The following is a 15,176-nucleotide window of genomic DNA, read 5'->3' on the forward strand; positions in this document are numbered from 1 at the left end:
ATTTTTGTTATAAACCATTTAGTGATCGACCCATTTATCAGCTCACGTAGCAAGACGGGCCAAGCCCATCCGCAGGATCATACTGGCGCCTATCTACTCTTGTGTTTATCTACATTATAGTTGATGTTTATCTTACGTATTGCTAGTCATTATCTAGTTAAGGATAAGTACGATCTCATGTCGATCCAGTACTTAGACCGTCATTACCATATGTATGTAAAGACCAGTTTGTCGACCTAATAATACACACAAGTTCTCTTCTTCATTCACAACAGTTTTATGTTTACTCGATATAAATAAGTAGCTAAACTTTTGGCTTTTTAAACCGTATTTAAAGATTTTTTGGTCAAGTGCTACGATTCTAAATAAAATGCAATATAGAAATATGTTTTGTATAAGAGAAATAAGTTTGTTGGGGTAGTTTGGATTGTCTGGAAACATGATAAATGATAAGGAGGTTATATTCTTAGTGTTTTGCTCTGTATATGTTTTAAGCGTTTGGAAAGATGTTTATGGTCTCAAGCTTGAACTTTGGTTTTTTGGTGGTTGACTTTCATTCTCCTCCCACTCAGGTTGTTTTTCTTCTTCAGATGCATCTCTTTGGGTTGGTTCTTTTGAATATAGTACAGTAGATGATTTTCTTTTGTCATTTTTTTGTAACTGAACCAAATCTTCCTATAAATTTCAGAACCGGTCATATTATAAAAAGTAATATTTCGGTTGGATAGAAAAATGAAGGACCCAAGAGAATTTTGTGGTTTCTTTTGGATATACAATAAACAATTTGCTTGTCGTCATTAGTGTAAACCGAAACCAATCATCTACTCTACCAATTAAAATCTTCTTTAATGGAGAGAACAAATATTCTAGAAGGAAGCGGAACGGACCCTGTTGGCACGTGAGATGTAGAAGTAGAAGAAGGAAGTAACCAAAAAGCCGTCAACGTAAATCCCTCTGCCTATATAAACACACTAAAAGCCCACTCTCACCCCTCCTTCACCTTTTCGCTTTCAGTACACTTGGCCCCCTCTCTCTCTCGATTCCGATCAAACCCTAGATAGGACCCCGCACATTTGCTCTCAGGAGGGCTTGGGGACCAAATCGGAGCTCCAAACTTCGCTCTCACTCTCTCTAATTTCAGGTGTCTCATCGCCTTCCCACTCTTTCTCTTTCGTTTGACGATTTACTTCGCCTAATGTCATCTACAGTGACAGTTTCATCTGTAAATGCGAAATGTGAAGTTGATTTTTGAGTTTCTTAGTTCGTTTGTTGCTAATTGTGTGTTTCTCGAGGTTATATATGTGTGTGTGGTGTAGTTCATGAGTTAGGTCTACGGAGATTGATTGTGATGTGGAAAAAAACAGTAACTTTTAAGGATCTTTGGGCTGTTTTTGTGATTTAGAGAGATATTGTAGGAGTTAATTTTATGAATCTGGTTTCTCTGAAGGTTATAGCTATTACCATGGATCCTGCTGCTGCGCAAGTACCTGCTACTGTTGTTGACCCACCCGTTGTATGTCTCTCTCATTCATTTGGGTTTCATTCTCCTCTCATGTGATTTTTGTTTGTTTGTTTGTTTGTGTGATTAGACTTGTGTGTTTTTTTGTTTTGTTTGTTTGGTGAATGTAGGTTGGGAGAGCATTTGTGATGCAGTACTACGAGATTCTGCATAAGCATCCTCAGCACCTGCACCGCTTCTATCATGAGATCAGTAAGGTTGGGCGTGTGGGACAGGACGGTGTCATGCGTGACTTTTACACCTTGGAAGTAAGTTGTTGTAAATAATTTACCTGGTGTGTGTGTGGAGTGTTGTTGAGTAAATAACAACAAGGCATTGAGCTTGAGAGTCAAATTGGTCAATTTTTAAGTAAAACTTGCTAAAAGTTGTCTCTTTTACTGTTGAGCACAGGGTATACGTGAGGAGCTTGACACACTCTCTTTTGGAGATTTCGAATCCGCTAAGATAACCAGTTATCATACCCAAGAGTCTCACAGTGGGGGTTTTATCGTTTTGGTCACTGGCTGGTTCACTCTAAAAGATGCGCCTAAAAGGAAATTCACACAGACCTTTTTTCTTGCTCCCCAAGAAAATGGGTACTATGTTCTGAATGACATCCTCAGATTTGACAATGGGCCCGAGGCCCTTGATGGGGATGGCTCTCTAACACCCTTTCCTGTTACTGGTAGGTTAAAAATGTACTCATTCTCCATCACTTTTTCTAATCTTCTCTAACGCACATTGTATTCCGATCATTTTCTTATTAGGAGGCATTCAGGGCTCTGAGCAAGCTGCATTAGCTTCGGTGGATTCTGTTTGTAAGGAAGTATCCAAGGACAATGCTTCAGTTGCTAAGGAGAGTATTCTGGTATCTGATTCCGTCAATGATGAAGCTCCTCCGGATATTGAGAAAGCTTACAACAAAATTAGAGGTGATTCCATGAAAATTTCAGACCCAGAAAATGTTTCGAAGAAATCTTACGCCTCTGTGGTAAGTATAATTCGAGAGGATCAACAACTCAACCTTATTTCATCTTATTATAATCTTGATCATATCGCTTCCGGAGTTATCTGTTGATAGTCAATGACTTTCATAATACTTGAAGGTTGCAAAGGATAAATCTGGAGTTTCAGCTGGCTCTTCACCGTCTCCAAAGCAGATACCCAAAGACCAGGAACTTCAAGTGATTTCAGATGTTTCTGCAGAGCAGAAAGTCAAAGATCAATGCCATCAAGTGTCTTCAGATCTTTCTCCAGTCGAAAAATCTGATGCAGTTTTTGAGGCTGTTGACGATACTGAATATGGGTACAATCAGGGGTTTGAAGGTAGTGGTTTCATAGAAAAGCTGTTCCTCAAGTCTTTTTATAAAAATTATGGACTATGGCAGTACGATTTCTCTTAATCCTTTCATGACCTTCTTTCTGTTTTTATTAGCAGTAGCTGAGGGCACATCTATCTATGTGAAACATCTTCCTGGAAATGCCACCATTGACATGCTTGAGACTGAATTCAAGAAATTTGGAGCTATTGGGAATGGTGGCGTTCAAGTTATAAGCCAAAAGGTAAGATTGACCGATAAACTAACAATTCAGAATCGGAAGTTTGAGTCCCTTTGCCCAGGGATGAAGAAACACTGATTTTCTTTATCCTTAAAGACTGACAGTTTACTACTGTATGACTGGTAGGGCTTTGGTTATCCTTTCGGGTTTGTTGAGTTCAAAGATGCAGATGCCGCCCAGAAAGCAATAGAGGTACACAATCTGCAATACAGATGAATGAGTATCTTAACATTTAAATCGATATTAACATCTCCATGATACAGGCTTCACCTCTGATGATCGGTGGACAGAAAGCTTTCGTGGAAGAGAAGCGATCTACAGCAAGAGGTGAGTTAGCGCGAGTATGAAAAACTCTGATTAATGATTATACGAGGCAGATGAGGATGAACGTTTTGTATTTTTGCTTGAAAAACAGGTAACTGGGGAAGGGGATATGGAAATGAATACGGAAACAGAAATGTGATAGGAGATGGGGGAAACGGATATGGAATAAGGAATGAGGGAGGAAGGGGAGGAGGAGGAGGACGTTATGGACATGGGAACAATTACAATAGGGGAAGAAGAGGAGGAGGAGGAGGAGGAAGGTATTTTAATCGCAGAGGCGGCTATGAATACGTCGTCGCCAGCAACAACTCATACTAAACCGGATTGGGCTTTTGTGGAGGGGGTAACCGGATGATCTAATAATGATAACCGATTTTTGCAACGGAGACTATATACGTCTCTCGTTGGCCTGATAGTTGTTTCTCTCAGGTACTATAATATTAGGAGGCAAAAGAAAAATTAAACAATGATTTGTCAGGAGGGTATTAGTGTAAGAAAAAGTTTATAATTCGACCATCTATTGGGGATTGTGTGTTCGGTTCTAAATAGTACTAATGAATGAATGTTATATAAGCTTTATCCTTTTATTTTAGAACGTGAGGTACAAACTATGTCGGAAGATAAAACACGTGATTTCTCTAGTTCTCTGTTTGGTCTGACGGCACGACCTTCACGATCATGACAACGGGCGAAAAAGAAACTATTGTTTTAAATATACTCCAAAGCAAAAGAGAAAAGCAAACTACCAATCACCCCCAAAGACTAGGCAACTTCCTTCAAAAGACTTATCATACACTAACAAAACACTCTTGGGTTGTGGTTTCATTTGATGTTCAAAAAAATAATAACTGTGGTTCCATGACATTGCGAAGAAGATCATGCATACAAGCTTAACGTATCCTTAAGAAACGTGGATAAAAGGCAGAGCCATATCACATCAATTCAAACCCTTGTCTATTAGCTTATGTAATCTATCATAGCACTCTACTTCTAGTGCATGGAACGCTAATATATTCCCCGTCTAGTTCCCAATATTTTCTCAGATGCTTAACGCAATTATCAGTAATTTGAGATGAGAGAATTGACGCACACACAAGATCAGGAAGCAACAACAAAGTTGAGATTCAGTATCAAATTTTGTTTCTTCCATATATATATTTTTCATCTATCAGAGAGAGTAAGGCATCCTCTGAGCAGTTTGCAGAGACATAAATTACATAAAACAACAACTAGGAAACAAACAAATCCGATATTACCAATGATATCCATTAAATGAAAGGGGGCCTTCTTAAACAATGAATATTTCTCTTCCAATAAAGTGAAACATTCAAACTAAAACGCCAAGTCACTGAAGTCCCTCCAATGTTCCAAAGCGAATTGAGGCTTAGCTGTTAGACCTGTGACAAAACCATTGTCCTGTTAACTAAATCAAATCTTGTAACGTGTATGCAACCGAAGATGAAAAAACCTATCATTTGGTAAGCCTTACAAGGTGATTGTTTGATGTACAATTCATCTGGTGGTTGGAAGGAATACTCGAATCAGCTCTTTAACAGTCACCCTTTTCCTACAAGTAGGGCACTTGGCTTGTCGAGATATTGCCGTCTTTATACATCCCTTGCAGAAGATGTGACCGCATTTGGTTGACGTCTCCTCGGTGAACGGGCACATACAGATCGGACAAGAAAACTTTGGCTCCTCTGGTGGTGGTGGAGGAGGCTTTGGGCTAGACTCTCTCTGCACAAAGAAAATAAAAGAGTTGAAAACCTCAGACTAGATAACATAATAAATGGTTTCAGAAATTCATCAGTGTATCCTATACCACATCTACAGGGACATGCTCACAGTCGATGACAGGTTGATTAGGAGGAATCCTTCTCCGTTTGTTGCTTACGTTGGCAGGCAATCTAGTCGTACCACCTGCACTTACCCCCATCCAAGTAAGAAACAAACACAAAGAGTATAAAACTCTAAAACAGCTATCTCTTGAATATCAATAGATAAAACTCACCTGACTCTACATCAACCATCAACGGCCTCCGACGTGCACCTGCTGATTTGCTCTTAGCCTATCATCAAAACGCAACTAAAATCAATAAATCATTATACGGACCCATCACATCACTGCAAAAAAAGTGAGAAACTTTAAGGGATAAGAGGGATCATACTTCAGCAAAAGCACTTGCGGATGATTCAATAACATCATCTTCAATAGCATCGACATCAATCATGGTAGGAACAGGCTGAGAAGGTACAGACCCGCCACTAGGCACCACCGTAGGAGCTTCTCTCACAGAAGCGGAGGTCGTCCCTTCGTGATCTCTGGGAACCTCATTGAGATCAATCACAGCTTTCCTCCGTCGAATTCCTCGGCTTGCTCTCGACTCTTGTGAGCTCATCTCTCAACACAGAGTTTTACAACCTTTGTACCTGAAAGTGTCAGCAACAGACGATCTCGATTGTAAAAAAATTGAGAATTTATCATCCGTAATCGACGATAAATGATTAGCAGAAAGGTGGGAATGAAAGTAAGTGAAGGACCTCTTCGATCGAGTCGATTCGAGGTTTGAGATGCTCACCGTGATCTCAATTTCAATCGAGGAGAATCTCCGGAGAGGATTAGGAACCGAATCTCTTTTTGTGTATCTAGGGTTTTTGAAATGTTGCACGATCCTTTTTCCAGAGAGAGAGAGAGAGAGAGACGAAGGAGGAAGGAGAGAAACGGCAAATGAACGCGGTCGTTGTATCAACTAAGATCGTTACACGTGTCGCAGACGAAGCTTGTGGTCTTGTGGCTACGAAACGGCAGGGCTTTCTTTTTACTCCGTTTTCACATCCGCACTTCGTGGTGTTTTCATCGTAATTACCATGCTGTTTCCCCGAAGGAGCGAATGTAAAATAGCGCATTGGGCTCAGATTATTATCGTTGACTCTTTTTTTTTTTTTTACACAATTACCATCGACGATTACAAATATTTTTATTCAGCTCATACACGAAAAAGTGAATTTCTATATGTGATTTCTTCTCAATTCTCTACGTCCGTTTCCGATTTAGTTTCATTAGAGAACTTCCAACAGTTAAAAAAACTCAATATTCGTTCTTAACAAAATTATATTAGTATTTTAGCGTAATTTGTTTTTAGTATTTTAGTATAATTACATTGTACAATTACATTTGATTTATTTGTAAAAGAGTCAAGCCATTAAGATATGGACACTTGTAAAATGAGTATTTATAAGAGTTCTAAAAGGTCCTAATTCAGAAACTATATCTTTCTTCTTTTTCAATTTTTTCTTTTCTAATATTTTTATTAGTGAGAACCCCATCCTCGTTGTATCACTGGGGGTGCTTTTACTAAACCAAGATTAACATAGATTCCGAGTTAGATGACGAACGAGTAACTATGTTTGTAGCATTTTTCCCATAACATCGATACATACACTTTTAGCAAAAAAAAAAACACCCATACATACATAGAACATACCAAAATAATATTTGTATTTATAATATTGAATACTCGAGCCAAATCATATCCAGAAGCAAACAACAAATTAAACATGTAAACAAAGTAACGAATTATCTTCAGTAGCTTCACTTTCGGCACCATCTAGGAAAGCAGCAACCCTACACATCATAATTTACAATGAAACGTCAGGTTATGTAGCTAAAATGTGTACGTATGATGATGTGGATTTTTGCTGAAAACGTATATGTTTTTAATATATCTCATACCCAGATCAAAATGTGAAGCACTACATCTTTTCTCCGACCACTTAGAAGTCTTAAATAAAAAGATAAAATGTTTTTCGTGTTGACAAAAAGAAGGAAAAAAACGAAGGTATAAATAATACCACTACACACCGGAGTAGTCTTGAATGTTGAATTATGCTATTTGGAATAAAAGGAATGATAAATTATTAGCCTGTTACTGAGTGTCAAGGCCACTTGTCTATAACTTTGATGCATGGCTGTACTTTCTAACTAGTTTTTTAAAATTTATCATGACAATTTAAACAAATAAATAAGCGCACATATATACCTTGGGACTAGAAGGTAGCGGTTGATGATGTTGGTCGTCGTTGATGAGTGGAGTTGGAGTGCTATGATCAGTTTCATTGTAAGAACTCACAGTCCCACTTTGTTTCTTGCTTTCTTTCACTTTTTCAAAGATGAGTGTATAACTCTGATCCTCAGAACCCGATCCAGGAAACGGCGGAATAGTTGCGACCTATATGAACAATTTTTTTTAAGAATCGTAACACATTTTGTAATTAAAAAAAAAATGGTTAAAATGATATCATGTCGGGAGAGTGGCTCATTTTCGGTCCAGAGTTGTAAGAGTTCGAGAGATAAACATGTTGGATTAATCAATAAAAGAGTAGTACGTACCCTTTCACTGCCCCGACCTCTAAGATTGCTTATGGGCCTAGGTTTCACCGGTGTAGGATCATATGGTTGGCGTCTATTCGTTTCCGATGGATTTGTACCTCCGCCACCATATGATTGATGGTTATACGCTTCTGCTGGGGGAGGAGCTCTGATTCTGTTGTTTCTTTCATTTTGAGGAGACGGTCTGAATTCGGTTTCTTCTCGTCTACCGAATCTTTCTTGTCTCGGTCTTACATTGTGGTTTGGTGGTTGGTCATGTCTCTGATTTCGAGTTTGCGCAGCGGTTGGATTCATTTCTGGATACTCGTTGGGATTAGGATTAGACTTGTTTGTATTTTTCCTCGACGACCTACTGGCCTTATCGAACATTACTGTGAATGGAACATCTTCTGTCCATTCTCCAAATTTGGGCACGCTTTGACGATTCTGTAGCCACAAGGAAAAAAAAACGTCTTAGAAGACTAGCTAGCTAGCTAGCATTTAAATTGCAAGCAAGAGTCATGACTATTCTTAGACGGTTAGAAATGTAATGAGAACATTATTGTTGTATATAGACTACTCACTAATTCATCAATTTGTTCTTTTAATAGTCAGCTTCAAAATGAAGACCATATATAAATATAAAAGAGTCGGTGTCTAGTTTTAGATCTGAATATTTGCTTTTGGACAAGAAATATAAGTTAATCTTCATGGATGTTAATCATAATCCTATTAGACATTAATAACAGGAAAACAAGTAAGAACCTTGATGTTCATACACAAACAAAATCTCATCATAATCAAACAGACCAATCTCGTACTCATGCATGTAGATTCTAAATAACTTCATCTTGTAAACACGTGATAGTTTGCAGATTTAGAAAAAAAAACTCTATAATAACGTAGATATGTTAGATAGTTTATTTTTCAAAAGAAAAACATGTTTGATGATATTTAGTATCCATTTAGAGAAATTAAAACAGAAATATAACAAAAAAAAAGGACTTACTGCTGCCATGTTGTCGGTTCCTAGAAGCTAGAAATGGAGAAATGCTTCAATGGGTCTGAAACAAAAGAGAGAGACATTAGTTTGAGAAATAGAGCTGGTGAGATATATAGGAATAGGAGACGTGTATACACGAAGGCGTTGACTAGTCTTTCTCGTGATTGCGTAAAACGACGACGACTCTTTCTACGCTGACTTATCTACTTTGTATTTTTAATGAACAGAATATTTTCAAACATACGACGCGCTTTTCATGCGTGTATTGCATATAAAACTAATGCTGTCAAACAAAACTAACAAAATGAAGTAAAAACCAAACAGGTTTCAGGGTAATTCCCCTCATGTAACGATTGCACAACAGGTAACGGACATATGAATAAATTGTGATTGTAACACCCATCTCCCGTAACAATCCGGAGCACAAGGTTAGAGACACGTGATTAAACCAACAAGGCAAGTCACTGTATCTTATTAATCTTATTTCCAATCACGGTACACTTAAATTTCAAAACGTAGTTAAGTAAACCTAAATCCCTTACCTCAAAATATGGCACCACTCGGATTTTCACTTTTGCACTTCCTCGGGACCTCTGCAAAGATTCATTAGACTTCTTTCTGATGGGGAAAAGAAAGAAAAGACTCTCATATTTATAAAATAATACCTATGGTTTTTTTTGAGCAACTTCAATGGATCATAGACTTGGTGGATTTTCTCTTTTGAAATAAAAGGAATTGAATCTATGGATTTTGACTTGAAACAAAAAGAATTGAAATAAAAGGAATTGAATATATGATAAAAATAGAATCTTAAAATATTATACTAGTTATAATGGTGGTGTTGAATAAAATATTCAACAGTTGAATCATTAAGGATTTGAATAACATGCATATTAATATACAGATTTATTGCAGAATATTAACTTTGCAGATTGGACTGCTTTTGTTTTCCATTCACCATTTTAAATGCATAACAAAATCAAATAGAAAATAATAACTAATTTGCAAGCAGATTCATTTTAGGAGTTAATTTATTAATCTGCAAATAAAGAGGGAAATGTGCTAGGGAACATACTGGAGACCAATCATGTGTGTTTAATTTTTTCCGCATTAATTCTGTATATAAATGTATTTAATCCATTTGATTTATTTTAAACTAAAGATAAACTCTTTTAAAATTATTGTCAAATAGTTTAATCAATCTTATTTTCAGTAATAATCCATTTTAGAAAAATTTGGTTATAAAATGATTTAAAATTTATATTATTTATTTGTATAGTGTATTCAATATAAAATTTCCGTGTATATTCTCAAGATATATAATTGACATATCACAATTTTATACACAAATATGTTTAAAGAATTTTATTTTCCACAACAAAGTACTATTTTGAATTGTAATATTTCAATGAATTATGAAACGTTTAATAGATTTGAAAGTTGAAGTAAAGTCAATGATATTCGATGAAATTTTATATTTTTCTAACAAATATATTATAATTCATTCATCCATTTTTATTTTTTGTTTAACTTAAAATTTTATTCTTGTTTTAAGTATTATGTTAAAATATTTTTAACCTTTTTAACACTCAGTCTAGTCTTGGTAATTTTATTGAAACCCAAAAATCAAACCGGAACATAACCGAAAAACAAAACTTAAACTAGACCAAAATTTACAAAAACCTGAACGAATACAATTTCTTTAAATCTGAAAAATAAAAACCAAACCGAAATCAAACGGATACCCGAATATCCTAAATATAATAAAATACTATTTATTTTTAAATTTAAAAAGCTATGATATATAATTTATAAATAAAAATTTGTGCAACACATCTGAATTACTTTAATATTTTAAAATAAAAATATGAGCTAGGGTTTTAACTTAGATTTCCAAGGGTTTTTTGTTTTATTTTTTTTTTTGCTTCAAACTCGAAGTAAATCAGAACAATTTTTAATTCGATTATATTTCAGGTTTTATAGAAAAACTGACATAAAGCCGACATTAATTATTCGAACCAATCAATTCTAAAAATGTTTGGTTCCAAAACGGATCCTAAACATTCCAACCTGAATAATTGGACCCGACCCATATCGTAAACCTGAAATGCCCAACGCTAATTCAGTCAACAATGATGATTTGATAAATTAGTTGATATGCATTTGTTTTGCATATTTACATGATCTGCATTTGTTGTGCTTGATCTGCATTGTTTGTTGATATGCATATTTTGAACTACGTCATCTATTCGAAGCCTAAAATAAGTATGCTGAATAATGAAATTTCATCAAGTAAATTATTTGGTGTTGAAAAGATTCAACATGTTATTGTAAACGACTAATGCTACATGTAACATTCTAAAACTATGTACAGTGGTTTCAAGATTCAACATCTTTTCATCTTTTTCCCATCATCTCTTATTTCTTCCACTTCATTATTCAACAAATATTCAACTTTTACACACTATAATGATTTTGTTTAATGAAATTCTATATCCTATTTTACTAATCAATAATTATTTTATATGTCTAAATTAAATACACTAAGTATCTATTTATAAAGAATTTTAAATAACAATTTTTCATATAATAAATAACAATAAATCATTTAGTTTATAATAAAAAAATGTTTTTAAATAATTAGGAAAATATGAAACTATCAAAGTTTTAAAATGTGACATGTGTCGTCGGTGTTTTCCATTTTCTTCTCATTCAACATGTTGAATATATTCAACACCAAATAATCCACATCATCAAATTTCATTTTTCAACAACTTCGTTGTAGTAATACATGATCTTAAGATTTTTGATATTTTCACATAATTATTTAAAATTGAATCTTTTATTTTTATATCAAATTTTATTATTTAATTGTTCTTTAGGTTTATTTAATTTGTATACATAAAATATTAAGTAGTAAAATAGAGTGTTGCATTTTACAAAGCAAAACTATTGTAATTAGTAAAAGTTGAATTTGTATTGAATCATTATATAAAAAATGATGTAAAGCGTTAAAATATGAAAAGTATGATGTTAAATTTTGAAACCCATATGGATAGTTCTAGAGAAATATGCATCAAATTAAGGCTGAGATTTTTAACCAAACGGTACTTGTCGAACCGAACCGAACCGAATCGAAAAGTTTGTTGGGCAATTAGTTTGTTGCATATTTTTTTGTTATACAAAAGAATTTTATTTTATATAATTTATATTTATTTTAAGCTAATATTATTAAAATACATTAATATTATTATAAATATTTTTTTGAACTGAATTTTGTTTAATTTTATTTCAAATACTAGTTGTTAAATATGTGTAATTAATAAGAATATAAATACATTTCATTTTTTTAGTCGGTGTGAATATTGTTAAAGCTACATTTTATCCTCCAAGACAAAAAAAAGGAAAAGAAAACGGATGCAACTTTAGTACTTTGCTGAAGACTAATTCGTCATCTATCTTTAAAGTAAAAGTAAAAGCAAGTGAAAAGGCATGATGAGTAGTTTAGACTTAAGAGTAGAGTTCACTCTTGTATCTTGAGTTTTTACATAATTACACCATTAATCATTCACACCATTGATCTTCTCTCTCTCGATTAGTGAACAACTTTTTAATGCTTTCTACTGAAGTCCTCTCCCTCTCAGATCCTTCTTAGCTCTTCAGTGTCTTCTTCTCTCCTTCCAAGCCTTTGTTCGATTACTTGAATCTTGACTTCATCCTCTCCATTTTATGATTCACTGGTGGAGGGTTTAGGGTTTTCACCATCTTTCTTGAATTCTGGTATAAAGGAACAAACTTTTTTTGTAGGGAGAGTCAATCAGACATGATTCAGCTACTGTTTCTGGTTCTGTTCGTGGAAGGTGCGATTGCATTCTTGCTGCTGATTAAGATTGGCCCATTGAGGGAGCTTGTGATTAAAAGCCTTGACCAGATGAAGATGGGGAAAGGTCCTGCGACTGTGAAAACCATCGCTGGAACCATGTCTGTTATCCTTTTGTCTAATCTCATGAGCATCGTCAAGATCCAGAACAAAGGTGCAAAGCTCGGGACAATGTCTCCTATGGATCAGGTCCTTTGGAGAACTCACTTGCTTGAAGCTTCTCTGATGGGTCAGTTTCTGTCTCTCTCGTCTTTCTTGATTGGCTTTTGTATGAAAGTGTGGTTTAAGCATATAACCATAGGGCTTTGCTAGTGTAGAAGTGTATGCACCAAATTTACTAGATAGGCATATTTGATATGTAAAGCAAAAAATTTACAAATAACATGAATAAAAAATACAACAAAATAATACCGTAGTTTGAAAAGAACTAGGTTGAAGCAGAGTCGAGATTAGATCTCTTTCCTTAATCCTTTAAACGCCCGTAGTGTGCCGGTTTGATACGTTTAAGAATCCCAGGATACAACTGCCTATATCTTCAGTCTCACAGCACTTGAGAACCAAAGCCTGTCGAACCTATTTCTATGTTATACTCTCAGACACAAAAAGAAAAAATAGGAGAAAGTGGTTTTGTTTGTATTCAATATGTGTAGAATGAGAAGAGCATGGCTTTATATAGCCTCATAAAATAACGTGCATCACAAAGCACTAAATGGAGATTTTAATTTTGATTCTATCATGATTATGAAATCATGGGCTGTATTGATTCTCCATATGTTACAGCATTGAATCCAAAATCAAATTCATTATTGGTCAAAGACGTTAGTCAAAGACGAGAGACAAAGAGATCTTTTGCTTTATTATTTGTAAGATAATTAGCAATAGACTTTGGGCTAAGCAAATAAATCTCAGTCCAGCCCAAACATCTCTTTTCTTAACACACCAAATTGTTTACAAAGTTTTTTATAACTTTGTTATAACTTCTCCATTTTAAACACAAGAGGTTTCTTACCTCATAATTCTAATATAGATATTTTACAAATAATCTATTTTAGACTTTCATTTCTCATTCAAACGAACTTCGTTTTTGATATATGATTACACTATACCATAGTGCTCATAACAATGAATCCTACGATTCCACAATCCGGTCATTTCGACAATCAAATTGCTCGAAAAATTCACCGGAATATTGGCCATAGCCATTTGTCCAAAAAACAGTTCCAACAAGAAGCAATGTGAATCATTCTGATGGTTGTTGCCTTGGTTTGTCCGTCGTCACCAGTTGAGTTTTTTCAGCTTCTAGATTTTAGTTTAGCTATTTTAGCTACGGTCTCTGAACAAAAGGTGAAATCTTGGCTGGACTTCTAGCTGATCTCCTTGGACCATGGTTTTCAAGGCTAATTCAGCTATGAGTTTCATGATCTAGGCTTTGTTGTAGCTAGATTAGTGATTTGAATAACAAAAACTAGAAGGCTTAGATCGAGTGAGTTGGGGAATTAAAATGTTTGGCCTTTTTTAGTTGCGTGTGACATTTCTAAGTAGAGTTGATGTGGTGTGTAAGATTTTGTATCTCAAGTGAGTTTATGGTTGGTGGTATAGAAAGCACTGTTACCGTGTTATCATACCACACGTCTGAAGGAAGAGCTTTCTAATTGTACCTGATGCTCCATACTATTGCTTACGTTCATCATATTTGAGATGCTGCCTTGGTAATTAGAGATGATGCACTCTCTTATCAATACTTATTTTGTTTGTTTGAAATCTTCTTTCTTGGGTTTAAAGAACTCTTTTGTTCTGAAGAGCGTTGGAGCTTAGCAAAGTGTACATAATGAATTAAGCTCAACAAAAGGTTGATGATCTTGCAGGAGTCGTGCTTTTTCTAGGCTTCATAATTGACAGGATGCACCACTACCTCAGAAAGCTAATCAATCTAAGGGGTAACGTCGGGTCATCTAAAGAAGAACTTGAACAGCTTCAGAAAGAGAGAAACGAATTTAAGGAGAAAGAGGACAAAGCGTCCAAGGAAATCAAGCAGCTGCAAGAAACACTGTCATCTGTTTCAGAGAGACTTAAGAAAGCAGAGACCGAGTCTAAAGAGAAAGAGAAGAAGCTGGAAACCGCTGAGACACATGTCACGGCTCTCCAGAAACAGTCTGCAGAGCTGCTTCTGGAGTATGATAGATTGCTGGAAGACAACCAAAAGCTCCAAAGCCAGATTCTGGGAAAAACGTAAAGCTGATGTTAAATTGTTGAGTTTGTCATTTAACAAGTGTTTTTTTTTCTTCTAATGTTGTTGACAATGATGAATTGGTGATTAAGAAGAGAAAGGATTGCAGTTGCAGTAAGTGTTGCATCATTTTTGTTTTTAAGTATAAGAATGTTGGTTCTCTTCTGAAACCTTTGTTTTGCCGACAGTCGTATCAAAATCCATGGATGTTGAGTATAATAAACAAAGAGGCTGCAAAGGCAGATCCTGATTAAAACCCGAAGGAAATGAAACATGGGACAAAGAGACAGTTATCTGATGGAGCTTTTGAAAAAA

The 15,176-nt window shown here is 35.2% G+C and overlaps 4 protein-coding genes across 8 annotated transcripts; 2 read left to right on the forward strand and 2 right to left on the reverse strand.

The window, feature by feature from the left end:
* The first annotated feature begins 890 nt into the window (after positions 1-890).
* Positions 891-3,902, forward strand: LOC106306686 (putative G3BP-like protein). 3 transcript variants are annotated; one of them, XM_013743396.1, is made up of 11 exons: positions 891-1,065; positions 1,097-1,141; positions 1,448-1,513; positions 1,630-1,767; positions 1,910-2,183; positions 2,266-2,489; positions 2,605-2,824; positions 2,934-3,061; positions 3,185-3,250; positions 3,322-3,385; positions 3,474-3,902. In XM_013743396.1, the coding sequence occupies exons 3-11, from the start codon at positions 1,463-1,465 to the stop codon at positions 3,698-3,700; spliced, it is 1,392 nt and encodes a 463-aa protein (XP_013598850.1). In that variant the 5' UTR covers positions 891-1,065; positions 1,097-1,141; positions 1,448-1,462; the 3' UTR covers positions 3,701-3,902. The 3 variants fall into 3 exon arrangements, with proteins under 3 accessions (XP_013598850.1, XP_013598849.1, XP_013598851.1); XM_013743395.1 differs by having other exon boundaries at positions 891-1,141; XM_013743397.1 differs by having other exon boundaries at positions 894-1,141; positions 2,937-3,061.
* Positions 3,903-4,483: 581 nt separating this feature from the next.
* On the reverse strand, positions 4,484-6,167 carry LOC106306688 (probable E3 ubiquitin-protein ligase DTX3). 3 transcript variants are annotated; one of them, XR_001263173.1, is made up of 7 exons: positions 5,962-6,167; positions 5,551-5,812; positions 5,394-5,451; positions 5,205-5,302; positions 4,872-5,119; positions 4,747-4,779; positions 4,484-4,697 (listed from the first exon to the last, which is right to left on the reverse strand). XR_001263173.1 is itself a non-coding variant. In XM_013743399.1 (6 exons), exons 2-5 carry the CDS (start codon positions 5,779-5,781, stop codon positions 4,895-4,897), a joined length of 612 nt encoding a protein of 203 aa, XP_013598853.1. In that variant the 5' UTR covers positions 5,782-5,812; positions 5,962-6,167; the 3' UTR covers positions 4,484-4,779; positions 4,872-4,894. The 3 variants fall into 3 exon arrangements, 2 of the variants coding, with proteins under 2 accessions (XP_013598853.1, XP_013598854.1); XM_013743399.1 differs by having other exon boundaries at positions 4,484-4,779; XM_013743400.1 differs by having other exon boundaries at positions 4,484-4,779; positions 5,924-6,108.
* Positions 6,168-6,765: 598 nt separating this feature from the next.
* LOC106306687 (RPM1-interacting protein 4) lies at positions 6,766-8,847 on the reverse strand. Its single transcript, XM_013743398.1, has 4 exons — positions 8,761-8,847; positions 7,773-8,198; positions 7,423-7,611; positions 6,766-7,007 (listed from the first exon to the last, which is right to left on the reverse strand). The coding sequence occupies exons 1-4, from the start codon at positions 8,767-8,769 to the stop codon at positions 6,975-6,977; spliced, it is 657 nt and encodes a 218-aa protein (XP_013598852.1). The 5' UTR covers positions 8,770-8,847; the 3' UTR covers positions 6,766-6,974.
* Positions 8,848-12,273: 3,426 nt separating this feature from the next.
* LOC106302187 lies at positions 12,274-15,000 on the forward strand. Its single transcript, XM_013738724.1, has 2 exons — positions 12,274-12,863; positions 14,500-15,000. The coding sequence occupies exons 1-2, from the start codon at positions 12,578-12,580 to the stop codon at positions 14,865-14,867; spliced, it is 654 nt and encodes a 217-aa protein (XP_013594178.1). The 5' UTR covers positions 12,274-12,577; the 3' UTR covers positions 14,868-15,000.
* The last annotated feature ends 176 nt before the right edge of the window (positions 15,001-15,176 follow it).

The sequence above is a fragment of the Brassica oleracea genome, chromosome C7, assembly GCF_000695525.1.
Source record: "Brassica oleracea var. oleracea cultivar TO1000 chromosome C7, BOL, whole genome shotgun sequence".
Classification (NCBI taxonomy): Eukaryota; Viridiplantae; Streptophyta; class Magnoliopsida; order Brassicales; family Brassicaceae; genus Brassica; species Brassica oleracea.

Excerpts from the sequence above, each read along its gene's own strand:
- LOC106306686 (XM_013743395.1), top strand. The coding sequence starts at position 1,463 with ATGGATCCTGCTGCTGCGCAAGTACCTGCTACTGTTGTTGACCCACCC. Across the intron at positions 2,184-2,265 it reads AACACCCTTTCCTGTTACTG|GAGGCATTCAGGGCTCTGAG; the intron begins GTAGGTTAAAAA and ends TTTTCTTATTAG. Across the intron at positions 3,251-3,321 it reads CCGCCCAGAAAGCAATAGAG|GCTTCACCTCTGATGATCGG; the intron begins GTACACAATCTG and ends TCCATGATACAG.
- LOC106302187 (XM_013738724.1), top strand. The coding sequence starts at position 12,578 with ATGATTCAGCTACTGTTTCTGGTTCTGTTCGTGGAAGGTGCGATTGCA. Across the intron at positions 12,864-14,499 it reads GCTTGAAGCTTCTCTGATGG|GAGTCGTGCTTTTTCTAGGC; the intron begins GTCAGTTTCTGT and ends ATGATCTTGCAG.
- LOC106306688 (XM_013743399.1), bottom strand. The coding sequence starts at position 5,781 with ATGAGCTCACAAGAGTCGAGAGCAAGCCGAGGAATTCGACGGAGGAAA. Across the intron at positions 5,452-5,550 it reads CCGCAAGTGCTTTTGCTGAA|GCTAAGAGCAAATCAGCAGG; the intron begins GTATGATCCCTC and ends TTTTGATGATAG. Across the intron at positions 5,303-5,393 it reads GATGGTTGATGTAGAGTCAG|GTGGTACGACTAGATTGCCT; the intron begins GTGAGTTTTATC and ends GGGTAAGTGCAG.
- LOC106306687 (XM_013743398.1), bottom strand. Across the intron at positions 7,612-7,772 it reads GAGGTCGGGGCAGTGAAAGG|GTCGCAACTATTCCGCCGTT; the intron begins GTACGTACTACT and ends TTGTTCATATAG. Across the intron at positions 7,008-7,422 it reads CGCTACCTTCTAGTCCCAAG|GGTTGCTGCTTTCCTAGATG; the intron begins GTATATATGTGC and ends TATGATGTGTAG.